General features: G+C 36.7%; 1 protein-coding gene across 7 annotated transcripts in view; it reads right to left on the bottom strand.

The window, feature by feature from the left end:
• The window catches only part of LOC149074142 (uncharacterized), a 326,315-nt gene that overhangs the window by 21,198 nt on the left and 277,160 nt on the right, over positions 1-27,957 (bottom strand). For 5 of the 7 annotated variants that reach the window (XM_089246470.1, XM_089246473.1, XM_089246476.1 and 2 more), the window contains 2 exons: positions 16,081-16,267; positions 11,508-12,296 (listed from right to left, as the gene is read on the bottom strand). In XM_089246470.1, coding sequence (XP_089102596.1) covers positions 11,508-12,296; positions 16,081-16,267 — 976 coding nt within the window. The remainder of the gene's footprint in view (positions 1-11,507; positions 12,297-16,080; positions 16,268-27,957) is intronic. The other 2 variants (XM_089246474.1, XM_089246477.1) reach the window with 2 other exon arrangements.

Below are 27,957 nucleotides of genomic sequence, written 5' to 3'. Positions count from 1 at the left end.
ACATAGCATCTCCGAGGTAGCGATGAAATTTGGATTTTCACGTACGACCACTTCACGAGTGTACCGTGAATATCGGGAATCCGGTAAAAAATTAAATCTACGACATCGCTGCGGCCGGAAAAAGATCATGCAAGAACGGGACCAACAACGACTGACGAGAATCATTAAACGTGACAGACGTGCAACCCTTCTGCAAACTGCTGCAGATTTCAATGCTGGGCCATCAACAAGTGTCAGCGTGCAAACCATTCAACGAAACATCATCGATATGGGCTTTCAGAGCCGCAGGCCCACTCGTGTACCCTTGATGACTGCACGACACAAAGCTTTACGCCTCGCCTGGGTCCGACAACACCGACATCGGACTGTTGAGGACTGGAAACACGTTGCCTGGTCTGACGAGTCTCAATTCCAATTACTTCGAGCTGATGGACATGTACGGGTATGGAGACAACCTCATGAATCCATGGACCCTACATGTCAACAGGGGACTGTTCAAGCTGGTGGAGGCTCTGTGATGGCATGTGGCTGGTGCAGTTGGCATGATATGGGACCCCTGATACGTCTGGATACGACTCTGACAGATGACAGGTACATAAGCATTCTGTCTGATCACCTGCACCCATTCATGTCCTTTGTGCATTCCGACAGACTTGAACAATTTCAGCAGGACAATGCGACACCCCACACATCCAGAATTGCTACAAAGTGGCTCCAGGACCACTCTTCTGACTTTAGACACTTCCGCTGGCCACCCCAGACGTGAACATTATTGAACATATCTGGGATGCCTTGCAACGTGCTGTTCAGAAGAGATCTCCACCCTCTCTTACTCCTACGGATTTATGGACAGTCCTGCAGGATTCATGGTGTCAATTACCTCCAGCACTACTTCAGACATAATATTACATACAATTTATACATAATATTTTGTATTACTGTCAGGAAGGGGGAGAAGTAATTTTTTTGAAAAAGTCCCATTTGAGAGCCTCCACCAGCTTGAACAGTCCCCTGTTGACATGTAGGGTCCATGGATTCATGAGGTTGTCTCCATACCCGTGCACGTCCATCAGCTCGAAGTAATTGGAATTGAGACTCGTCAGACCAGGCAACGTGTTTCCAGTCCTCAATAGTCCAATGTCTGTGTTGTTGGACCCAGGCGAGGCGTAAAGTTTTGTGTCGTGCAGTCATCAAGGGTACACGAGTGGGCCTTAGGCTCTGAAAGCCCATATCGATGATGTTTCGTTGAATGGTTTGCACGCTGACACTTGTTGATGGCCCAGCATTGAAATCTGCAGCAGTTTGCAGAAGGGTTGCACGTCTGTCACGTTTAATGATTCTCGTCAGTCGTTGTTGGTCCCGTTCTTGCATGATCTTTTTCCGGCCGCAGCGATGTCGTAGATTTAATTTTTTACCGGATTCCCGATATTCACGGTACACTCGTGAAATGGTCGTACGTGAAAATCCAAATTTCATCGCTACCTCGGAGATGCTATGTACCATCTCTCCTGCTCCGACTATAACGCCACGTTCAAACTCACTTGAATCACGATAACCTGCCATTGTAGCAGCAGTAACCGATCTAACAACTATGCCAGACACTTGTTGTGTTATATAGGCGTTGCCGACCACAGCGCAGTACTCTGATTGGTTCCATATCTCTTTATTTACATAGGCATACCTGTACAAGTTTTTTTGGCTCTTCAGTTTAATAGCCGACACTGCTATGTGAGTTTTGATGATGTAGTTACAATTTCCAGTCAATTTATGAACCGTGTATTGATGAATTACAAATATTTGAATTTAAGATGATCCTATCATTTTTGCAGTCTCTCTTAAATGTGAAATTAGTTTGACTGTGTATAGAAAAATGCTGGACAAATCCTAGGCGCCAGGTTGTTCATGATGGTGATTAAAAAATTGGTATTGGTGTCTAAAACATTTCCTTTATGTAGTTACTAAAGTGCAGGCCATGGGTGGAGATACAGGGGGGGGGGGCAGCACCAAAGGTGAAGTCGACTGATCATATGCATATATGAATTGACATCATCATTGTGCCCCCCAGCAATAATGACCATGCCCCCCAAGACTTCCAAGTTTATCTCCGCCTATGGTGCAGGCCGAGAGCAGCACAAAATGTTTGCAATTTATAGTAGCATATCTGCAACATGAAAGATAGTCACCATGCCTGCAAAAAATCAAAAGCAGCATTATTTTGGACCTTTTCCTCTGGGTTAAAATTTTTTATGGCGCCTAGATTTTTTGGGGATTTGTCCAACCCTGATATAAAAATAAGTCACTTTCTTATAGACCTTTAAGGCTTACATAAATCTGATTATGGACCATTCAAGTATTCACGTCAGCATCGAGGGGAGGGGTTTTGGATTTGCTGGCTTTTGATGACAAAGGGGAGGGGGGTTGAATGATGATTGCATAATTTTTTCATGAGGCGGCTTAGGCCAGATTTTTTTATTTCCAGACCACATAGGCAAGAATTATTAATGATAATAACAGTCCTGACTGGGGAACAACCCACCTCCGACTTAGATGGCTTCTCGACTGACACTAAACCACAGGGCAAGTTAAAATGTATGCTAATAAATGCCAGGAGCTTGGGTAGTAAGAAAGGTATTTTAGAAACTATTTTAGTAGCTGTGGAGAGCCTAGACTTTGTAGATGTTACAGAATCTTGGGCAAACGATGGGGATGAATCTCTCTTACACATCTCAGAATACGATACTTTCTTCAAAAATAGATCTGATAGCAAAGGATGTGGAGTCTTGATTTACATGAAATCATGTTTGTAGGCTAGAGAGTCTAACATAAAGAAAAATAATATTGAAACTGCGTGGGTTCCCGAAAGCAAAATGTTTTGCATTGTTCTGCAACAAACCCTCGGCTGACTGGAAATGTTCTGCAATAAAAATCCCACAATACTGTTTTCTTGCACTTTTTTCTTAAAATACTACCAGATTGTTCTGCAGTAGCACTAATTGTTCTGCGACGTACGTCGCAGATTTTGGCATATTCTGCTTTGGGCATGGGTTGAGCTTGGAAACAAAAAGCATCATAAGCTTATTTTAGGAGTTTGCTATAACCCACTGAATTGGGATAAAACTATATCTCCAAGCTTCATGATGAAATTTCCTATATGTGTAATGCATAAGAAGGTAGTTACATTAGAGGATTCGAACTATCTAGATATCAACTGGGAAAACCTTTCAGCTAGAGATCAATACGAGAGATATTTTCTTAAGTTGGTGCTCGATAATTTTTTGTATCAGAAGTTACTAAGGCTATTTCTATTTTTGGAGAGTTTTGGAGATCTTGTTGAACATGTTTTGGTTGGAGACAACTTTTGTGACCATCCGGTTGTTAGTTTGGTTTGTAGCTTCACTGTGGGTAAATCTATTATTAAGAAATGGTTCCTTTCTTTCTTTTTTTTTTTTTTGAAGAACCAACCAAGTTAACAAAAGTTAACTAGTTTTTGAAGAACAGTTGGAATCAGTGAGCATGGTAAGTCAATGGAAAGAAATTAGGACAAAACTTTCCCCAGTTTTGCATAACATCATAGCCTTTGTTCATAAAAATTGTGTTTGTTCACTGTACCCCCCTCTGGTCCATTGATAATGTGCATGACTTATATCTTGAAAAGAAAAGGGCATTTAGGGAGTATAAAAATATAAGAGATGACCTGTCATCATTTGCCAAAAAAAGAGTTTTGAAGAAAGCAATACAGGATAGTGCAATAGAAGTTAAATCTAAGTTGGCAGATAGCATTGGTACTGACCCAAAATCATTTTTCAAGTATGTCAGCAATGGATATAAGGAAACAGTTGGGCCACTTCTTGATAGAAGGGTCTAGAGGAAGGGAAAAGAGCAATGTAGACATGCGTGGTGACTGTGGTCAAGGCAATGACTCTTTTGCATCAGTTTTTAACCTTCCATCAGGTGCAATATCTTGATTGCTGAGTTTGGGTACAATGTGCCTATTGGACACATAATCAGAAAACATAATAAACATCTAATTATGTTAATTTATACAACTGTCTACAGATTAACATCATTATTAGGGGGGTGTCAATAGAAGAAAAAACACAGAAATTTCTGCAAAAAAACATTTGACATAAAACCAGTCAAACAAATTATTTTAATGCAGCGGGGTAAGAGGGGGATTACCGTGCTGTGGTCATCAGATCAAATATACTGGATGGAGGAAAATTAGTGAGAAAATCTAGACAATTGTTCCTGCCACCTGTCAGTAAATGAGAAAAATAAATATGCATGGGTCTCACAGAAGCAAACCCATGCAATAGAAGGAAAAATACTAACCTTCTAAAATGTTGCATAATCAGATGCAATGAGACTAGCAGTCACTCTGGTCACCACTCACGTTTGGTAAAGTTTTGAGTGAACTGATTGTGACACACTCAAACCTGAGTAGATGAGACAGCTACTCAATAGTGCTAGTGCCATCTAGGAAAGTAGAGAAAATGTGAAGGCTGTGCATATTAGATCAGCTGCACCCAATAGAGGGCTAATAGAGAAGGTAATATCCAAGATTATGGGTACATCATGGGGGAGGGGTGATAAGTGCTTCATCCCAAGGGATTGGAAGCTTGCTAATGTGGTTCTGATATTTAAATGGGTAGTAAAGAAGCTGTGTCCAATTATTGTCCAGTAAGTGCGACAAGTTCCCTCTTGCAAATATTAGAAATTATTATTAAAAGGCTGCTCCTATGATCATCACTAAGGCTTTGGGAAAGGACAAAAACGTCGACTTTGTTTATACCAAAAGGGTCCAACATATTAAACTCTTAACACATTTACATGAGACTAGCATTGGGAGAAACTTATTGAATTTGACATAATTGTGGTTTTATGATGTGTCACAATGGATTATGGTGAACAGGAAATTTTCTGATTGGACATCTGCGAAGAGTGGAGTCCCTCAAGGAAGTGTCATGTGTCTCATTCTTTTTTCATTTTTTATTGATAAACTTGATCAGGAAACCGCTGAAATTTTCAACAAATTTGCAGATGATGTGAAACTAATGGGGATAGTCTGGAATCAAAGCGATAGGGAGTTGCTCCAGACCAACGCAAGTAGAATTGCAACATAGGCAAATGAATGGGGCATGACTTTTAGCATGGAAAAGTGCATGGTCACTCGTTTTGGTTCAAACAAATCATGTCTTACTTGCAAGTTGAATGGTGATATTATTCCGTATGCAACTAGGATAACCAATTTGGGAATTCTCATTGATGAGTGTTTTAGGTTTTCTGAACATCGTTCCACAATGGTCGAAAAAGCAAACTGAATACTCAGTTTATTTTAAAAAGAAAAAGTTTCTTCGTATGCCCCTAAAGGCATTCATCTGCTTTTTTGGGTTTAGTTAATCCTGTCCTGGAGTATGCCTTTAGCTTTAAGACCATCCCTACAAAGGCACATAGAAATAGTCAGAATGGTGCAGAGGAAAGCTGTATGTGCTCTTGTTGGTACACTTGATTTGATTTTTTTAAATATGTTTACATTGAAAGAGCGCAGGTGTCAGGGGCTATGATCAAAGTGTTTAAAATTTTCAGTGGGATGAATAGGATAGAAAATGGTTATTAATACGCTGTCAAACAACTGTGTCAACAACAATAATACACCATTATTGTTTAGCAAATGACAATTCCAGGTTGTGATGTCACAGTTTTTTTTCTAATAGGGTTGTGAGCAAATGGAATAGCTCACCCTCAAGGATCATGAATTTCAACACAGTTGACATATTCACAAAGGAATATGATGAACATATTTTTTTTGTGGGATAAACTGAGCAGCTATCCATACTTACATTAGACAACCATAATTTTTTTTAAAAATCATAATCATTTGTTTTAGTTTTATTTTAGCATGTATTTGTCTTGTGATAATTGTCCTTGTTTTGGGTTTTTGTGTTTTAGTTATATTTGGCATCCATTTTTTTTTTTAATTGTTTGTGGGCATCTCTTTTCATGAACCGGCTGATTTTTTGTTTCTGTACTAACATTTTCCCCTGCATGCCAGAATCACAAATGTGCAAATTTTCCCCCTTTTTTTTATCAGCTGGTTGGATAAATTATTTTGCTACCTAATTTTTGTCTGAAACGTGAATGTGTATTTCTATTGAAACACGTTATTAAACATTTTAGGAAAATAACTTCTATAGAGTAACATGCGTAGAGTTAACAGTCAAACGTTATTTCCCATGTTTTTTTCTCCAAAGACAATGCACATTAGTGCTTCTAGCATGAGGGGGATGGTATATAACAATGGAATTGAAGATGAAAAACAAAATCGCACAAGGGGGAAAAAATAATGCTTAGAGCTTTTCCTAAATGGGTGATATCACCCCCTGGGAGTAATAGACACTATAGATACAACATAGAATCCTATTGGTTGGCTTTGTAAGAAGGAGATGGGAACATTTTGAGAAAGAGACAGCAAGTTTGGAAGATTGTTTTACATTTAGAGAAGGTACTAGAAAAAACAGATAACAGAGATACTGAAACCAAATGACACACAAACCTAGAACAAATGATTTCAAGAGATAAAGATATATTAAAAAAAATAAAGTATTTATATCTGTAAAGCCAGACAGGATTTATAACATTTTATGTTTGGAATAACAACAAATCCAACATGGAAATTTTTTTAAAAAGTCAGTTAAAAACTTAAGACATGCCAGTTAGTCTTAATATTAAGAATTTGCGTTTTTAAATGTGTGCTTTCAAATAAGAAATAGCATAACAAAGTGTCATACACATGAACACAATTTGGTCAATTTAATGATTTAACACTAGAAAGATCGGGGGGCTATGCCTAGAAAGACGGGTGGGGATATGTGTGATCCCATTGTTTTTTCTGGAAATTTTTGTACATTTTAATATCTTACAGCATGGTATAATATATTGTTGAATAGTCTTTACTTGTTAACTAGGAGAAGCTCCTTCAATTACTTCATTATGAGAACTTAAAAGAATGTATTAGAAGTAGAGGCTTAAGGTCCAATCCGCACCTTCTCATGGTCCAGCCTGTAAGTAGCCATGTTTAAAACGTGGTGAACAGACAAGGATGGGCTTCCTCCAACCCACACTGACCAGCATAGAGGATTAAGGCCAAAAACTCTCTAAAAAAAAGAAATATGAACTATGTCTATAAACTAAGGCTCTCAGTCCCTAGCAGTCTGAGTGTCCCTGGTTACAGAAGCAATCAGCCAGACATGAAGACAGAGGGTGTTAAGAATCTCTGGGTTGGACCAGGCTGCCATAAGATGATGGCCTTGGCCATGTATAACGGACAATCTCCCATCAGAAAATCGTTTACAGGAGTTCAAAGAAGAACTGGGAAGAATAAATTGGGACATATTAGGCATTTGTGAAGTAAGAAGAAAAGGAGAGGAGAAAATTGAACTTGCCAGTGGACATGAATTTTACTACAGAGGAATGGATAATGGAAGAGCTAGTGGAGTAGGATTTCTCATTCAGAAATAGTTGAAAAATCACATTGTTGAGTTAGATAGCACATCTGATAGAGTTGCAAAGTTGGTTATGTGAATATCAAGCAGAAACCGGATACAGATTAAAAAAGTCTATGCACCAACAACAAGCTGTTCTGAGGAAGTAGAAGACTTTTATAAGGAATTAGATGAGATGAATAGTAAAGGAAACCATATCAAAATAGTAGTGGGTGACTTCAATGCTAGAATTGGGGAGAGAAGAAATAGTTAAAGCTCAGTTGGAAGTCATGGTTATGGTGTAAGGAATGACAGAGAAAACAAACTCAAATTTGCAGAGAGCGAACAGTTATGCATCATGAATTCATTTTTTAAGAAAAAACTCCAAAGAAAGTGGACCTAGAGAAGCCCAACTGGAACAAGCGAGATCAACTACATCCTATCTAATAAGAAGCATATGATCCCAGTGCTGTCTTAATGCATGGGCCAACCCGGCATGGCCCAGGGGCTTCACAAAAATGAGAGCTGTTTGAATTTTTGAGAATTTGCCAGGTGCAACATCCGTGACTGCTGTGTTCTCAACAAATTCAATACAGGAAGTGATCAACTGGTTAGATGTAGAATAATGCTCAACACTAGAATGGAAAGAGCAAAACTTATAAATACAAGAACACTCATAGATATGGCAAATCTTCCAGAACATTGATATAAACTCCAGTTAGAGCTGAGGAACCAATTTGATTTGTTATATAACGCCACTGAAGATCGACAAGATATCACCACGATCAACAGAACTTTAACCACTACCCTAAAAGTAGCAGCGAAAGAAGTCACTGGAGTAAAAGAAATCAAACCAATGAAGAAAATAACAGAAGAAACAAAGAAACTGATGAAAGACTAGAGAGAATTTCAGATTAAGAAGAATGACCCTAAATCAAAAGTGGAATATGCAGAACTTTGTAAGACAGTACGAAAGAGGATTACAGAAGATGCAGGACTGTCATTTCAACTTTTTCCAAGGGGGGCAAAGAACATATACTCAATGTTGTATATATTTTAATATATATAAATTCAAAAGATATCTTTTCACTACCTCTGCATTTTTATCTTCATTTCTCTTGTATTTTTATCCTACTGTATATATATACTATTTCTAGTGTATTTTCTAAAGCCAAGGGGGCCGTTGCCCCGACCCCCCCCCCCCCAAATGGTGGGCCTGAGATGATGTCAGGAAATTTAATTGTGATATTGTAAAGTACTGGAAGATAATAGGAGCTTATAATTATAATATAACTGTTGGGAGAAACTAAACTTTTTCACTAAAAAGGAAAGATGAAACCATCACAAAGGATGGAAATGAAATTATTAGTATTGTTGAGGGGAATTTTATAACACTCTATACAAACATGAAGAAAGGGATCAGAACAGAGAAAAGGAGCAGGAAGAAAAGAAAATGGAGCAGAATTTGTACAAGTAGCACCTGTGCTGAAAGAAGAGGCCTACAAAGCTATAAGATGTATAAAAAAAAGGGAAATGCCTAGGTGAAGATGAGATTTCTATAGACATTGTTAGAGAAGCAGGAGAAGAATTTGTCAGTATGTTAGCTACTTTATTCACAAATTGTCTCACAAAATCAAATGTGCCTGAAGATTGGAATAACGCAATGATGGTTCTTTACAAAAAGGGCGAAAAAATGATCTCAAGAATTATCGACCAATCAGTCAGTCTCTATCAGTAATTTATAAAATCTTCAAAGTACCAAAGACATATAAGCTTAAATTCACATTGGAAATGACAAGAATCAAATGTTTAAAATAGAAATGGGTTGAACATATTGCAAGAAGACTGGGTAACAGATGGACCACAAGTATTCTGGATTGGTATCCCCCATGGTGTTAAACGTCCAAGAAGGCGTCCTCACACAAGATGGATTGATAAGATCAGAAAAGTAGCTGAAGTCAACTAGATGGCTAAAGCATAGACAGAATAACATGGAAAAATTTAAAGACCTTCATCCAGCAGTGGATTGAAAATGGATGATATTTTTATGACAGAATAGAGTTATACCACAAAGGATTAGTGAGTAAAACCATTGACATGTTAATATATTTTATCATTATTTAATTTTAAAGGATTCTGGTGTGTGTGTGCATGCGCAAACAACCTCTCTTGATTCTTGATGAGCATCAGTGTGGAAGAAACTCGAGATTGGCTGATCTGTATTTTCCATACATTCCTGATAAGATCTTAGTGTTGCACCGCTTCTAGGTTGTGAATATGATCAACGAATGTGTGATTTTTTTTTTTTTTTTGTTGGAATGCATTTAAAACCCTTTCCAAAGGGCTTAAACAAAGCTTTTTGATTTAGATTTGAAAAAAAATGCACATAATTCCAGTGATGTGGAATCAGTTTCTCGTAAAATATTTTGGAATCCTCGGCATCGTATTGATGAAGACAGGGCCGTAACTATGATTTTTGCCCCCCCCCCCAACTTAAAATTCTTTAATTTTGTAACGGTATTCTTTGTTTTTATCTGAAACTGCTTCCCCTCAATTTTGCTGCCCGGGGCAGTTGCCCCACCCTGCCCCCCTCTAGTTACAGCCCTGATGATTCATGATTTTTCTTACATTTTCATCTCCAGCAGTTTCTTCATTACAGACAGACGGGATATTATTGAGATCTCCAATATATATGGAAATCAGTTGATGTTTTGGTGTAGTTCAGGTTTTCATTGGTGGCTTTTCAATGTGGTTTGTATTAATTGTTTCTAGTAGCATTTCATTTTGCATCAGCTAAGACATTTTTGGAGATATAATTTCATTCTGATTCACATATCCATTATCAATACTGTTGCTTACTTCACAAAGGTTTTGCACAGGGTAGTTTTCACTCTCTCTAAATTATCATCATCAGCACTGCTGTTTTATGTGGCAAAAAGATACAGATTCACTGAAGTTAAATTTTTTCAAAAGTTGGCCAACTTTTGAAAAGTTTCATTTTCAGTGTTGTATTTTTTTGTCATTTCTAACAGCAATCATAAGAACATGGAACATTTTTTTTTTGCAGAACAAACAATTTTTCCTGATGCAGGGGTACAACAAAAAACAGCGACTTGACTGCAGCAAAAAATTGCTACCGCAGGGAGTCCCCCCATCAAGGGGTTAGTGCACCAACCTCTCCATGAGTATAAAAAACAAGCCTGCCATTCGGAATCGGCAATAAATTGTAGGTCCCAGTCTAATTAGCCCTCATGTGCAGAAAATGACCGTGGTGCGACAAAAATGATCAACAAACAATTTTCTGGACAAAATGACAAAAATACTTAACAAAGCTGAATGGAGGTAAAAAAAGTATCATAAATGGGGATTATACCATATTACATACACAAAGAGACTATCAGAAGAATTTCGACCTTACAAAATCAATTGTGACAATGTTGGTAGTACTATATGGCTGATGTATTCTAAAATATATGGGAGGGTCAGCATGACTCCCTTCCGTCTTTCTAAGTATATCTGTTCTCATCTCCATTGCTAAGAAAAATAATGAAAAAAGCTTTGGTGTATAACAGTTGATAAGGTTTTCGCGGCCATCATTTGATAAAAATTGTTTTTTCGGGTTCGAAGACCATCGTTCGTTTTGGTGTATGTTAAAAATGTGATAATTCAGGAAATGTCTAGAAAGTTTGAAACTTTTGGTTCATTCTTACTTGAGGTATGGGAGCAGAAAGAGCGCACAGGGTCACACAGACCCCATCCATCTTTCTAGTGTTGAATGTGTAGTCATCTCCACAGCAATAATATGTATTACGTTATGTGTGGTACTTTTTCCTTTCCCACATATTAAAAATGTTGAAGTCCAAGAAACACTCTGGTTTTATGGTACATATCAATTCAACCAGATGCATGCTAGTAATATGAAAAACTTTACACTGGAAAAAAATCAGAATAGTTCATGCTTCATGCAAGAAATAAGGAAGAAAAAAAAAGATAAAGAGCATTCCAAAAACATGGATAGTGACCTACCGTTTCCCAAGCCAAAACAATCAACCCCTGGGTCACTGGCCTGTTTCACCAGTGGGAAACAAAGAGGCACCTTACTGGTAGAAGGCTGGGCAGCATACTGTGCCATTATGTTTTGTGCTGCATTTGGTGGTGGTGTGCCAGTACGTACATTACTGACAAGAGGTATATTGGGTCTCAAAACTTGAAATGTGGTTAGAATAGTAGGAGCTATTGGTGCTGAAGTCTGAGTAGTATGTGTAACTTGGCCAACTACAGTTGCAGAAGTATGTGGTGTAGCAAGAGCAGCAGTTGGGAAGTGAGGGGGTGAATAAATTGCATAACCTAAAGCTGTAGAGCTACCACTCAATTGTGCACCAGTAGAGCCACCAGATGGAGCAGACGGAAGAGACTGGGAACGATATGAAGCAAATGTTGCAGCACAGCTGCTGCCAATTTGTGTTTGAGCAATCGGAGTTTGTGCAGAGCTAGTTGTAATAACATACATGGGCACGGCGGTTGGTGTTTGTACTGCAATGGGTGTTTGAACATATGTTGGAGCTTGATGGTTAGATTGTGTGGTAACAGGTGGAGTGAATGATGTCTGAGTGGTATTATTCAAATTTCCAATCACCATATTGCCATAAGGATAAACAGACATGGAGATTGGTGAAGATGGAACAAGGACTGATGTGGTTGAAGTTATAGATGTTGTTTGAGATGCTAATGTGTAACTGACAAAGGCATTGGAGACAGTAGTTTCACCAGTATGAGGCAAGGCCATGATAGGGTAGCTTGGCAGATACTGTGGACCTGTGAATACAATCAGTAATAACAACATAATAAATCTGACTCAGATTTTACTTAATCATCCACAAACAAAATCACTCTCTTAACTTAAATTCACCATTGACACATGCCACACAACCTTGTGTTAGATATTTATATCCACCAAAATAATGTATGGCATATGTTTCTCAACATTTTTGAAATTTATTACATATTTTAACTTTATCTTGATATTTTAAATAGCATTATTATGTGTGATTTTAAATATCATGCAAATAATATTAAGGTCATGTAACAATCATTATACAGCAGAACATTGTTATAAAATGTATTTCTAGGCTACCATGCTTATCTTGATTGATTTGCATAGTGAAAGTTTGATTCCCACTGGCAACTTCAGCCCATCATCACTGCCGTGGATAGCTGAAGCTTGTTTCAAGTGATTTTCCAATTTTGAGATGTAAGCAGTTTTTCCCATTTTACACTTTTGCTCTCACACTAAAACAGGGGAAACCAATATATCAGCAGTTTGAGCATCAAAGGGTTAAGAAAGTCAACTCATAGAGAGCGGGATGACCCACAACACGATAATTAAAGAACAAAAATTCAGGCTTCTATCACTTTCACTTCCTATTTAGAAGGTAGATGACAGCATTTGAAATACATGAAAAGCTCAATTTAGACATTTATAAATATGTTACAGACATGAACAGACATGATTTGCCACTGTGGTGGTCGAGTGGTTATAGTGACGGACTCGCGATGCTAGGATCCGGGTTCGAACCCCACAGTGGTGGTCGGCTGAAGTTGGTTTTCTGTGGTTCCCAACTTCAAGGCACAAATGCGAGCCGATCTCCCCGTTAAAAAGTCTCGCCACAGAGAGCAACAGTCCTACAACGATAAATCATTCATTCATAACACTTCACTCACAGTTAGAAAAACTGGTGGCAGATGACAGCATTACAGAGAAACAAAAAACTTCACGTCAGGTTTCACTACACGCACATTCCCGCATGTACCGTTTCGTTGGGGTTCCGCGGGGGGGGGGGGGGGGGGGTGTTTGGTGTAGCAGTAGTAGGTAGGGCCTCCAAAAAATGGCTCGGGGATACATGATGTTCTTAAGTCAGCCACCTCGTTGGGCAATTTGCCTGTTGTGGCGTTGTATTTGTATTGTATTCTTCCATGAATCTATATATAAAATAACATGTCGTGACTGACTGATTCATTCATCATCGATGAGCCAAAACCACTGAAGATATAAACAAATTTTGTCAGTAGTTTTATTTCATGATTTAGAGACTCACTGAGAAGTTATTCTACAAAATTCAACCTATAAAGGGGGCTGGGTGGTTCAAAGTTTGCATGGAGAAATCATCGCTGAGTCAAGACCACTGAAGCTATAATGTGGACTTTAGCAAGTCACTTTATTTTATAATGTAGAGGCTAAGTAAGAAGAAATTTTTCAAAATTCAACCCCTAATGGGGTCATAAAGGGGAATTTTCAGATTACAAAATCCTTGTGAGCAAAGCCACGAGTAATAGCCAAGTAATTACATACAATACTTTCTAGTATGCACCAACTCATTAAGCATTCTTAAGAGGAATGTTTACAATGCTTGTGCAATTTAGTAGTAGGGTTGATCCAATTAATCCATCCACCAGTTAATCATGTTCAAAATATTTCGTTTAGTTGATGACAATAATGCAATCAACAATAGCAAGACCGCCATTTTGTTATACCTAGAAGGACTGATTCTGATTAAAGGTTCAGCAGGTGCAAAGTAAAAGGGATGAGAAAATGTGCTGCAGTGAAAAATCAGATTTGCAAAATATCTAGGCTTGTGATTGATGAAATAAAAAGGTTTTTCCTGACTGGATTTATGGAGCTTTGCCCATTGAAAGATTAATACTATTGCTTGCAACGCTCATCTGTTTTTGTTTCTTCTCCCCTTGACAAAGCAAGGCTTTTCTGTTTCCTTCATCTTCTCTCTCAAGTATTCAATGCAGATATTGTATATATATGCAGGAAAAAAAATAGGTTGGGGAAGGGTTGTTTTTAAGGAGGCAGAAGCAACTGGGATTTTGGTGGCAGTTTTTGAGGACTAGGCAAATACTTATGGATCAGCTGGAAGAGCAGGTCTTGTACTATTGCTTTCTTCATCTCTCACTCAAGAAGTGATAGCATAAAGAGAGATATATGTATATTAATTTTTATATATACATTTGTTATACCTGTAGGAAAACATTCTTTTGATCCAACTTGGTAATGATTAGTTTATTTGGTAGTAATTGGTGTTATGTGTATATAATCATGAGCCAGTCCCAAGTGCTGAGAACAGCTCTGGGACACCATTGTCGTTTCTTGTTCAAGTCTAATGATATTCTGGTTGGAGACAATTTCATACTCTTTGATGTGAGTTTTAGAAGATAATATCAAGCTGTCTTCACTTTAGACAAGTTTTCTTATTCCAGAAAAATCAGCTTCCTCCAGAGTCATTTAGAAGCAAAACACCCTTTAAGAGATTTACCTTTAAATTTAATTAAAACTAGTTTTGAAATTAGTTGACCTACCCAAAATGACTGATTTCCTAAAAACTGCATAAGCAAACAGCATAAATGCAAATCATAGGCAACAACATTTTGGGACAACTTCAAGAGTTTGCACTAAATTGAAATAATAGAATAATTAATTTTTTTTGAACAAATTTTGTTTTCTGATCTGTCTGCTCTCTGTACAGACTTTTTGAGAGGGTTTAAGTGACTGACAGATTTGCTTGTGCTGGAATGCAACAAATGACATTAAAAAAAAAGGTTGCCGAGAAAGATTTACTTACAAATGTCCATCAAATTTTTCATAAATTTTTCTTCAAAAAAAAACTGGGGGGAGGGGCTACATTTAATAAACTATGAATATTAGGTCAGTTTTCAGAGTTTTGAAATTTAAACAAATAAATGTTTATCAATAAATTTAAGGGAATTTTGAAAATTGCCCAACTTGACAATTCAAATTTTGAATTGCGTCTTCTCAAATTCAGAATGCCTGAATTCACATGTCAGAATGCATAATTGAAAGAATTAGTTTCTTTTGAAAAAAAACTAAAACTATGAAGTATGTGGTGATGCATGGTATGACCTTTGGAAGATAAGATAAACTTTGCTCAAGAATATGAAAAAATCACCAACAAATAAAGCAAATATATGGAAAATGCAAAAAATTCCTACATTATTCTTATAATATGACCTTCAAATTGCTGATATTTTGAATGTGCTCTCTGCATATTTGTGTGGTCTTGAGGGATCTCATGCACTTTCTCATTTACTTTCTCATATATATTACTTGTATAATACTGTTGCAGTTGGCTTTTATAAACCTTGTAACCTTCAGTCACACTTACTGATTGCACACACTTCATCCTACATCTCCAGAAGACTCAACCATTCCCTTACAAAAAAAAACCTATTTTTGCTTCTACTGACTGCTTTAAATACAGCTTCTTTCCTCATACCATCGGTGAAAGGAAAAACTCCAAGGTCTATGGTTGAATCCTCCACTATCACTAGTATTTTGTCCAAAATCAATGGCCAACAATATTGTATAAATAAATAGCTGTCTTAAATTTATTGAATTAAATGTTAATTGCTGATTACATTTAACCTTTGTTTATATTTAAAATGTCACAAAGTTATTTATGTTGGCAGCTAAAAGTGTCATTAAAAATAGCCTATCTACACAATTTGTTTCAATTCAAAACTAGTTTAGTAAGAATAATAATATCAGTATTTCAGAAAAGTGAAACTTTAAACATACCAGTAACTTGAGAGTTGTTCTGAGAACCATGAGACTGAACATCAGATACCATCTGGCTAGTGATCCCAACATTCTGGCCATGGCTAGGTGCAGGCTGTTGGGAAATGGATGGATTGGAAGGGAACACATAACGAACCTGATGTATATTAGAGGTTTGCTGAACCTGCGGCATATAATAAATGGGAAACTGGAAAAAAAAATCAAATAAAAAACTACTAAATTGTTTCTATTATATATATAAATGGTATATATACATACATTCTTTTTTCAGAAAATATTCTTAAATTACTTGGGTAAAATAATTATATCCTATTTTAGTGTTTTTTGATATAGTTTTACTGATTATTTATATTGCAATGCTTCTATTGCACATTGTTTTCCATTTTTTCAATAAAAAATCAAATACAAAGGTCACAACAGACAAAATGCTTAACGAACTCGCTGAAAAAAGATGCCGATAAAAAAATTAGGATGTTGAATATATATCTAAACTATATCAAAAATACAGCATCCTAATATGAAAATTAAAAAAAATTATTGATGAAATATAAATATACTGCCCATAAAAAATTATGGTTGTATGGATAGCTTCTTGATTTATCCTAATATGTTTATCGTATTTCTTTTTAAACGTGCTAACTATGTGTTAGAATTCATGACCCCCAGAGGTAAGCTTTTTTATTTATTCACAACCCTATTGGAGAAAAACTCCATGTGACACCACAACCAAGAATTATATCTTACCAATCGATACTGGTGTCCCTTTGTTGAAGCAGTTGATTGACAATGTATTAATAACTTATTGTCCATCCTGTTGAAAATTTTAAACACTTCAACCATACCCCCAACATCTTCGCTCTTCAAATGTAAACATTTAAAACAAATCAAGTCTCTCTTCATAGCTTAAGCCCAGTGTGCCATCAAGAGCACACATAGTTCTTCTCTGTACCCTCTCAACCACATCAATGTTCATTTGTAACTATGGTCTCCAAAACCTGACAGTATATAATAATAAATCAAAGAATATAATATAATAATAAATCAAAGAATATAATATAATAATAAATCAAAGAATATAATATAATAATAAATCAAAGAATATAATATAATAATAAATCAAAGAATATAATATAATAATAAATCAAAGAATATAATATAATAATAAATCAAAGAATATAATATAATAATAAATCAAAGAATATAATATAATAATAAATCAAAGAATATAATATAATAATAAATCAAAGAATATAATATAATAATAAATCAAAGAATATAATATAATAATAAATCAAAGAATATAATATAATAATAAATCAAAGAATATAATATAATAATAAATCAAAGAATATAATATAATAATAAATCAAAGAATATAATATAATAATAAATCAAAGAATATAATATAATAATAAATCAAAGAATATAATATAATAATAAATCAAACATTTTATCCTTGTCTTGGCCACAGAAGGGATCGAGCATGTTTTTATCGCATTCCGCTTACTGACCAAAGGGCCATCTTACAAGTACCATGGGCCCCCAGGCCAAGTGGTTTCTCTGAGGGCTTACCTGGTAAATTCTAATAAATTTTAATCAGATCTCATTTTTATGAGGCCCCAGGCCATACCTGGGTGGGCCCATGCATTAAGACGGCAATGACTGGCCAATAGCCTGTCAGTCTCTAGCTGCGACCTTCACCGAGGGCGGTATTGTCTGTGATGTATAGGCGCCATTTTGTGATTTTTTTCAATCTGTTTGAGATTTTGCCACCAGATTTTCAAGAAGACAAACATTTTTGGATTTGGGAGACGAGTGTTTTTTATTACTCTCTACTTTTTTTAATTTTTATTGCATATTTTCCATTTATTCAAAGTTTTTTCTTGCTCTCATTTCATTTTCATTGCACTTTATGCCAGGTTTTTTCCGTTGTTTCTTTGTTAATAAATTTTTAGTTCGCGGAATCTTTGCCCTGATATTTCGCCTCCAACATTTTGTACCCGTTACATTTGGACCCTGGAAATTTCACCCCAACATTTCACCCAGGACATTTCGCCTGCTCTGACCATATGAGCAACCTGTTGAGTGACCCTATTAGTGATCGAGTGAGTTGGACATTTACCCCACCCAAACATTTCACCTGCCCTGACCATATGAGAGAACATATAAATGATGGCACAAGTGATTGACCATACGAATAGCCAAGTGAGCTGGACATTAACCCATGACAATTAAACTGCCCTGATCGTATGAATGATCGTACGAGTAAACATGCAAATGATGGGGTGAGTGACCATATGAATGACTAAGTTGGACATTTTTTGCCTCCAATGGCATTTTGCCTGCCCTGACCATATGAGTGACCAAATGAACTGGAAATTTACTCCCTTCCCATTTCACCTGCCCTGACAGATTGTATGAATGACCAATTAAGTGACCGTATGAGATCAAGTGAGTTGGGCATCTACTTGTGACACTTTACCTGCCCTGACCATATGAGTGACCCTGTAACAAGCTACTCGCTAACTTGTTACATTAATTTGTAGTTAAATTTTAATGAAGCCTTTTAGAATAAAATTTTATTTACGACGCCAGACAGTCTGGGAACTGGGTTGGACTTTTATTCAGATATCGTGTATAGAAATAGGTGAGGCACCTATATGCACAGGTGCTACCTCCAACGCCTTTTGCAGATTCTCAGAATTGACCCTGCCCTTTGGGCAGTGGTACCTTGAGAAGGAGTGGCAGATGGATTTATCATTGGTATGTAGACATCAGGGCAGCAGCGAGATTCCAGTAAGGGATTCTAGTCTGGGACCCAAAGGGGAGGGGGCCTGAAGTTAGGAGACAATTTTGATCTTGAAACTGTTTCAGAAGATGAGGGGGATCCGATATCTCCCATTATACCCACAACCTACCCTAATCAAACACGTCCAGTAACTCCTCTCCCGCCAAGCTCTACTCATACCTATAATCTAAGAGATAGAGATGAAACAGGGCGAGCAAAAACGGCGGTTCAGGTTAGAACAATGCATACCACAGGGACATCAAAATATAACGAGACAGCTGGCGTTGCTTCAAGTAGTAGTTCTGCTCATTCGTCTCCCAATTTCATTCAAGGGACCTTGAGCCCAGATTCTGACCAGGGATGGTCAGAATGGTTTTTCTCGTGGATCAGACAACCACTAAACATAAATGGAACCGAGAAAACAAGGTTAGACCGCAATTGATCGTATTTCTAGTGCAATAGCAATTTTTGAATATAAGCTCATTTAACTTTTCATGTGAATTTTTGTTTTTGTCCTCGATAACCATTTTGCTGTGTATATCAAAATATTTATTCTCTAAAAAAAAAAAAAGTAATAATATTGTAATGAGCTGAGAGAGAGTGGTGATGGCAATTAGTTGTAAGACTTTACCCTTTTTGTTCATTTCGATGATTCAAAGTGAGCCTTCATGTCTGAATGTAGTCTCCATGCCGAATTCAAAGACAAACTCGTTTACGATGAGATCACCTGAACTATCATGGTTTCACATCTCTGCACTAATCGTCTTCACAGCTCCGAAACAGGTACTGGCTCAATGTTGTGCTCATAAAGTTTACCGCTCGACTCGAGGTATAACGATCCGATATGTCAGAAAGTGCTACATACCTCGACGCAACCCGTGACTGGTAAAATTCAGGAACCCAATAAGCTGTATGTTATTGAGGGAAAGAACTACCACGTAGCTTAGCGGTTCTTGTGCCTGTTATACATTTTACCGAATTTCAAAGAACACTTGCCCCTACCTAGACAGTAGCTGATTGACTGCCAACTGAAACGTGGGAAGGTCCCGCCACACTAAGTAGAGTAGCTTTCTCTACATTCACTAGACTAATTCTACTTATGTGAAATTACATAATAGACATTTAGTTACGTGCGTGAAAAACAACCCTGCTGTAGTTTTCGTACTGTGGTTGGAAAGCTGTGTCTTAGGAGTGGATTCATCTCATCAGGGCATCAACAGATGCATAGTTGTGGATCGCGAGTAGTGTGATCGTAGTGTCATCATAGACAGCAAGCGATGCTGTCTATTACCGTTGGTAAAACTCAGGTGAAGATGAACTGATCGATTGTAGAGAACTTTTCGATACAATTTGGATATTTCTTCATGCATCTATAAGAATTAGAGTGCTATTTGGTGTATGTGTGTGTGTGTGTTTTTTTTCAGCTTTGTGAATAACTATCGTCATATATTTTATTATCTCTCATTACAATTATATAATTATTTTCTCTTTGAAAACTCATGTGATATTAGTGACTCTGCGATATTTGAAGAACAAAGTTAAAATTTTGATTTTAATGTTCGGATGTAATATTGATTTCAGCAGAACGTTTTTCACTGACGCAGATTGATTTTATAGCTACAGATACATTCTATCTTTGCATAGATAGGTTAATTAGGTATCAAGTAATTTCTTGTTCAAATTGTTTTCCTTCTTTTATGGTTGAATGTGTTAATTGGTGTTCGAAATGTTGTTCTTTGATAAACATGTATAATTTTTGTGTGGTGATAAGCATCCACAAGGTGCTGTGGTTCATTGTTCTGTAACAAAGAGAGGGGAAGGGAGAAAGCACATACGGAAATACCTCTTCTTTGATTGGCATTTACTACTTATCGCAAGTCCAAGGGAGGAGCAGACAACTGATTCTTTGTGAAAAGAGGAGGAGATTGGGTTGACCTATTGTAGGACTTTGCCTAGTTTTGGTTTGGACAAGGATAGAAAGACGGCCGCGTTTTTTTTTTCCCGAACCTGCTCGTTTCTCTGCAGGTTCTTTTCTAAGGGGGGAGGAATGTAACAAGCTACTCGCTAACTTGTTACATTAATTTTTAGTTAAATTTTAATGAAGCCTTTTAGAATATAATTTTATTTACGACGCCAGACAGTCTGGGAACTGGGTTGGACTTTTATTCAGATATCGTGTATAGAAATAGGTGAGGCACCTATATGCACAGGTGTTACCTCCAACGCCTTTTGCAGATTCTCAGAATTGACCCTGCCCTTTGGGCAGTGGTACCTTGAGAAGGAGTGGCAGATGGATTTATCATTGGTATGTAGACATCGGGGCAGCAGCGAGATTCCAGTAAGGGATTCTAGTCTGGGACCCACAGGGGAGGGGGTGTGAGGTTTAGAAGACGGAACCAATGAGAGGGAAAAAGGAGGAAATTGGACGAGAGAAGGTGGTTGAAAGAGACAGAACGAACTAGGTCTTGATGAGAGGTGGTTGTCCGGGGGTTTTGGAGGAAAGTGGAAGGAGCGGAAGATGACGAAAGTCTGGGGTAAGTCTTGACCTATTGCTTTCTCAATTCCTCTCTCGCTCAAGGAGTAGTAGCATAAAACATATGTACTGATTTATAAGTATGTAATTTAAATACATCCTCATATATACATTATTTGTTATAGCTGTAAATAAATAATAATTTACTCCGACCTGAGGACAAGGGTTGAATAATTGAGTGGTATTAATTGGTATCTCGAGTATCAGCCCCAGACGCTGAGAGCAGCTCTGGGACATCCTGGTCACGGCACCATTTATCAGGTCATCAAGACCTAGTTCGTTCTGTCTCTTTCAACCACCTTCTCTCATCCAATTTCCTCCTGCTTCCCTCTCATTGGTTCCGTCTTCTAAACCTCACACCCCCTCCCCTGTGGGTCCCAGACTAGAATCCCTTACTGGAATCTCGCTGCTGCCCCGATGTCTACATACCAATGATAAATCCATCTGCCACTCCTTCTCAAGGTACCACTGCCCAAAGGGCAGGGTCAATTCTGAGAATCTGCAAAAGGCGTTGGAGGTAACACCTGTGCATATAGGTGCCTCACCTATTTCTATACACAATATCTGAATAAAAGTCCAACCCAGTTCCCAGACTGTCTGGCGTCGTAAATAAAATTATATTCTAAAAGGCTTCATTAAAATTTAACTACAAATTAATGTAACAAGTTAGCGAGTAGCTTGTTACAACCCTGTGAGTGATCAAGTGAGTTGAACATATACTTCCTAATATTTCACCTGCAGTAACGCATGAGCAATGGTATGAATGACCATATAGTAAACATATGACTGATTGTATGAGTGACCGCATGAATGATCAAGTTGGACATTTACCTATTGGCATTTTAAACGCCCTGATTGTATGAGTGACCCTGATTGTAGAAATGAATGCAGGATTGACAAAGTAAGTGATTGTTTGAATAATCAAGTGAGCAACTGTATGAGTGACCAAGTGAGCAACAACGTGAGTTGGATCTCATTTCACACCCAATATTTTGCCCCTTGTGTAAATGTTGGGCGAGTATGCGGCAGAAATTTACACTACAATTGACCCTCTGAACCACCCAGTCACTCAATTGGAAACTCAAATAAGTACACAGTCACTCATTCTGCCACCCATATGGTTAATCACTCAGTAACTCTCTTGGATACTCAGACCATCACTCACTTGGTCAATCACTAAGTCACTCACTTGGACACTTACATGGTCAATAACTCAGTTACTTGCTTGGTCACTCATACAGTGAATCACTCAGTCACTCATGTGGTTAACACTAGAACCCCCCCCCCCCGTGACACATTCAGTATACCTAGAACCGCGGACTGGGTCAAATAGGCTCAAACCGTGAAGAAACGTGGTTCATAGTGAAAAGAGGAATTTCTTTTCAGTTCATGAGATTTTCTCTACTTTCATTCAATGTTGTTTAATTGTGTATTCATAACGGGAAACTATATTTGTTTATGCATATAAAATAGGCTTCAAAATTAGCTAAAAATGATGTAATTCATTAAAAGTAAGATTTAGTATACATTATTTACACTATTCATTAAAAAAAATTCAGTAATCCCACAATATGACAAAGATGTAAAATAAGCATGTCAAATTTAGTCAAAGAAAGTCCATAATATGATTCTGTCAAATAAGTATTGATTTCTTATCGATAAATGGAATTTATGATGAGCAGTTCGAGCAATTTTTTTTCATTATTCTTGCACATTCACCGCATGTTGAAGTTGCACAGCCCATGCAAAAAATTAAGTTTTCTTTCCACATTTTGATGTTACTGGACACACACACACACACCAGAGTTATTTATTTTATTTTTTGATGGCTCACGAACAGTTACACGTTCAAGAGCCCACGAACGTTTCCTGTTGCGAAAGGGCAACATGCATGATGAACGTAGCACTTCAATAAGATTTTAGAGAAAATGTGTTTGAAAAATAGTTCTGGCCTTCTGTACTGCTCAATAAAAAATAAATTTTTTATGGTGAGATCTAGGATGTTTGTAGAAAATGTGGACAGGCCACCCACATGATTCAACCTCCACCGAATATTTTCTTGCTATTTGATCGGCTACAACTTTGGCAAACTGCATTGAATTGAAGTGTGAAATAGTTTTTGGAAGCTTTTTGGGGCTTTCTCTGTCGATATTGATCAGATGAAGTGTGCTGAGAAATAAAACATTTTTATATTTTTGATAAATTTTGATAAATATCTTCATTTATAAATTTTCATTATGAAATCATTGTATCCCAGTAGCTATGTTTCATGCAACTGTAGTTTCACTATGCCCTTTGATTTCGTCTCACCCACCCTAAGCTCGTTTTTTTTTGGGTTTTTAGCATTTGAGCCAGCTTCAATGTAGTGAAAGGTGTCGGTTGAAGCATTTCTGCCCTTGTTCTCACTATGTGTTCTGAATTATTAATATGATTTATTTAGCTCTACTTGCCGTTCCTTCATTGAAAAAAAAAGATAATCTCCTCGGACAATAAATTGACCTTGAAAGACCTTTATTCTTCACTATCTTCATTTAGAAATACTTTTTAGAAAGGGTAACCACTCCCAAGAAAAGAATACATCCCCTTTTTCCTATAGAATAGTATGTTGGGTCAAAATGACCCAAACTGCAGTTCTAGATATAAGTGCTTATAGCTCTGAAACACGAAATGTGAAGAGAATAAAATTTTCGTGAATTAATATTCATGTATCATGAAAAGTAACAAAATTTTTTTATCATCTGCGCTTAAGTTTTTGAGATAAATGAAAACAAAGTTTGATTTGGGTCAAATTGACCCACTCCGCGGTTCAAGTGTTAATAGCTTGGTCACTCATGTGGTTAATAATTTGGTGACTGATACAGTCAATCACTCAGTCACTCACCTTGGAACTCATACAAGCAATCACTCGGTCACTCACACAGTCACTCATGCGTTCAGGGCAGGTGAAATGTCAGCTGCAAAATAATCGGGGGCGAAACATACCAGGGGTCAAATCTACTAGGGCAAAATGTCAGGGAAAAATTTCCAGGGGTGAAATGTGACGTGGACAAAACATTTTAGAGGCGAAAAGTCAGGGACAAAATGTCTGAGGCGAAATGTCTGGGCAAAATTTCCGGATCCCAAATTTTTTTCCCACATGCTCATTATTATGATGGAATATCTGGTTCTTTGCTTTCCATCATTTTTGTGTTTTTCCTCGCTTCTCTTTGATTTACTTTTCATGGGCTTTTCGGGCAATAGTGTCAGTAAACATTCTAGACTTTTTCCCAGGAATTCTCAGTAATTTTTCTAATTCTGCTTTGGTCTAATTGTTTTAATAAGACAGTTAGCTAATACAAATAAGTATAAACTGTATTTTGTATCTTAATATATTTTAGGGGTGTGTTGTATTCTCTTCTTTATGATTGAGTGATGAGCATTTTACCTTACTTAATTTTTTTGTATAATCTTTTATGGATATTTTGCTTCATGTCTTTCAGGTTATTGTAATTTCCTCCTAACATTTCTCATTCTCCTATTTTTGAATAGTTATATTTGATGAAAGACGTCACTCTTCCCTTGTAAATACGACAGATACGGAAAACTGGCTGAGTGAGGAGATATCGATGTTTCAGGAAAGGAAAATTCATCTCTGCCCTCACAGGAACTTGAACCCCAGTCTCTCATTTGCTGGACAAGTGCTCTACCAACTAAACTATGAAGACAGAATTTCCTCTCCTTTGAGCGTATATATATGCTGAATGGCTCCATGCAATGGACAGTGGCAACATTCTGCTAATAGCTCACAGATGACCTCAGGGCCAACAGTTTGTGGTATATGGCGAAAGACGTCACTACCGTGTCAATACGACAAATAGAGAAAACTGGCTGAGTGAGGAGATATCAATGTTTCGGGAAAGAAAAATTCATTTCTGCCCTCACTGGGACTCGAACCAGCAAAATTTGGAATTTAATTTTTTTTGTAAGAAGTCATTTTTTTACCTTAGTTCCTTTTGGAAACTATTTTTAATTCATCTTTTGTTCATCATTTCAACATATAAAGTAAAATACCCATGTGTTGAAAAAGACCTTACAAACATATAAATTTATTTTGAAAAATGACTATTTTTTATGGAATCTGCAAAAAAGAAAAGTTTATCAACTGAAAATAAAATTTTTCATAAACTGTTTATAAAAATGAATTTTCTGGACTTTAAATTTTCCCCGCAATTTTGAGTTCAAATACTTTGGCAAGAAGAAAGGATTAAAACATGAAATTTTGAGGTTTAGTTTTATTTAGTCTTTGTATTCATACCAAATTTTATTAAATTCTGTCTGGTATATTTTGAGAAAAAAATGTGAGTTTTCCTTTGATTTTGAATACCATCTTACATACAGGCTATTCCATACCATTTGTACAGCTGAAAGTCATTTGCAAAAAATTTCATATTTCTCAAATGCAATACTTATCTTGAGATATTGATGCAGGATGGGCAGAGAGTCCATAGAAACTTTAAAAATTCATAAAAACTGGGAAATAACAGAAATAAAAAATGGTTTGCAGGGTTAGCATCGCTAGGTTACAGGAATTTTTTAAGACAGGAAAAAAAACTCAATAACAGCCGATAGGTGGCGCTGATGTACACAAGTCAAAGAATAGATATGCAAATAACGAACAGAATGCCCCCAAATCATTTATTACAGCAATGTGTGTTCCACGTGACCACCACCACAGGGGATAACACATTGCAGGCAAGTGACAAATCCAGCAACGGCAGAGTGCAGCAAGTCTACATACTCAGTTTACAATGGTGAACTGGTTGTGGATTAGGAGCGCAAGTTCTTATGACCGTCTCATTTGCATATTTCCACCAAAGTTGCTTGTACCAGTGCCACCTGTGGGCTGTTTTTTCCTGTTTTAAAAAAATTCTGTGACCTAACAATGTTTTCATCGCTAGGTCATGGGTATGCAATTGCATATTTTGGTGTTTTTTAACATTAATGCATAAACTCAAAGAATTTTTAGAATGAGTGCATATTTTTGAAGGTTATTTAAGCTCAATTACCTTTTTGTAATATTTAAAATAAATATTTAAAATAAATATTACTCATAATATTTTCATATCAGTTTTTTTTCCTGCAGGTTGAATATAGCAGGGTTGGTAAAAAAAAAACCAAAAAACTGGGTTTTTTTGGTTTAAACCAGGTTTTTTTTGTTTTAAATAGTATTAACATTAAAAACAGTAAAATTTCTAAAAAATCATTCAAACTTCTAATAATTAATTAAAATAAAATATTTATTAATGTAATTAACACTATTCCCATTTTAATTAACAAATAAATATTTCTGACATTTTAACAAAAACCAACTTTTGCAATTTAACTATTTTTTGCAACTCAATGGATCACTGTGTGTATGAAAATTCTTTTAATGTTATTATTAATCATATAATATATAAAGGTTTTTTTCTCCAGTTACTTTCAGTATACTTAATTAGAAAGCTATTTTGCAAAAACTAATAAAAATTAGGTGAATATAATGTATTTAATGAAGCATAAATAATGCAGATTAATTAGCAATGATTTACGATATACAGGGTGATTATAACTAAGGTTCTGATTTCAAAACACTGTAAAAAAAGAACGATTGTCAGAATGACTTGAAAATTGACATGAATATTCCTGAAGAAATGGAATTTTATTTGGTAAAGGAAAAAAAAAATACTTAAAAATTTAAAATTAACGACATCCAACACGTGGGAAATTTGCTTACAGAACGGAAACGATAGTCAGTCATGGCAAAATGATAATTATAGCATTTCACGATTTCATAATTAATGGAAACATCACAAAAAAACGAAGTAATCAACAACTACAACTTACTCAAGAAATGTTAAATATGTTGTCCACCGTGTTCTGGATATGAGGTGAAAGCACAAAAATTCTTGTTCAACAACAGAGTATGCCCCATGGTCATGATGTGGATGCGCTTGCAATTCATCTTTATTGAACCGACCTCTCCCCCCCCACCCCCATTAATATTCCTGAGGAACTGCTAACATATAGGAGTTGATGCGCTGGAGGTTGCAATTAACCAAAGTTTGGAGATTGCAATTCACCAAAGTTTGCAATCTGACCACTGCTCGTAACATTTTGTGGCACCCCCCCCCCCCAGAAGTTGCAAGGGTTAAGTTGCATCCTGTTATTGTCAAAATGGGTCTTCAGCAGCTGCTTTGCTGGTATTGCAATGTGCAAGAAGTTGTTCTATCCACACACTGATGCTGTGGAAGTGCCGAAATGATGTGGTTGCACAAAATAGATTATACTGCTGGCCAAGTGTACTGCATTATGTACTTGCACATTTTGCACTACTTGCACTTTTTTCCTTTTGCGAAAGAAACTTCCATTGCTCCAGGAGTATCCATCCAAATTTTCAAGTCATTCTGACCAGTACTTATTGTATAGTTTTGGAATCAATTGTATTGGATTTTCAATTTATTGGCACAAGGACCAATTTCGCCAAACTGCGCCAAAACATGACATAAAAATAAGAAAAATGTCCTTTTGTCGTGTCAAA

This window comes from Pholcus phalangioides, unplaced genomic scaffold (assembly GCF_987345545.1).
Source record: "Pholcus phalangioides strain wild (caught in Gottingen) unplaced genomic scaffold, Ppha-v1.0 ptg000017l_1, whole genome shotgun sequence".
Classification (NCBI taxonomy): Eukaryota; Metazoa; Arthropoda; class Arachnida; order Araneae; family Pholcidae; genus Pholcus; species Pholcus phalangioides.
The sequence above is the reverse complement of the archived record's forward strand: the minus strand, read 5'-3'. Positions and strand labels throughout refer to the sequence as shown.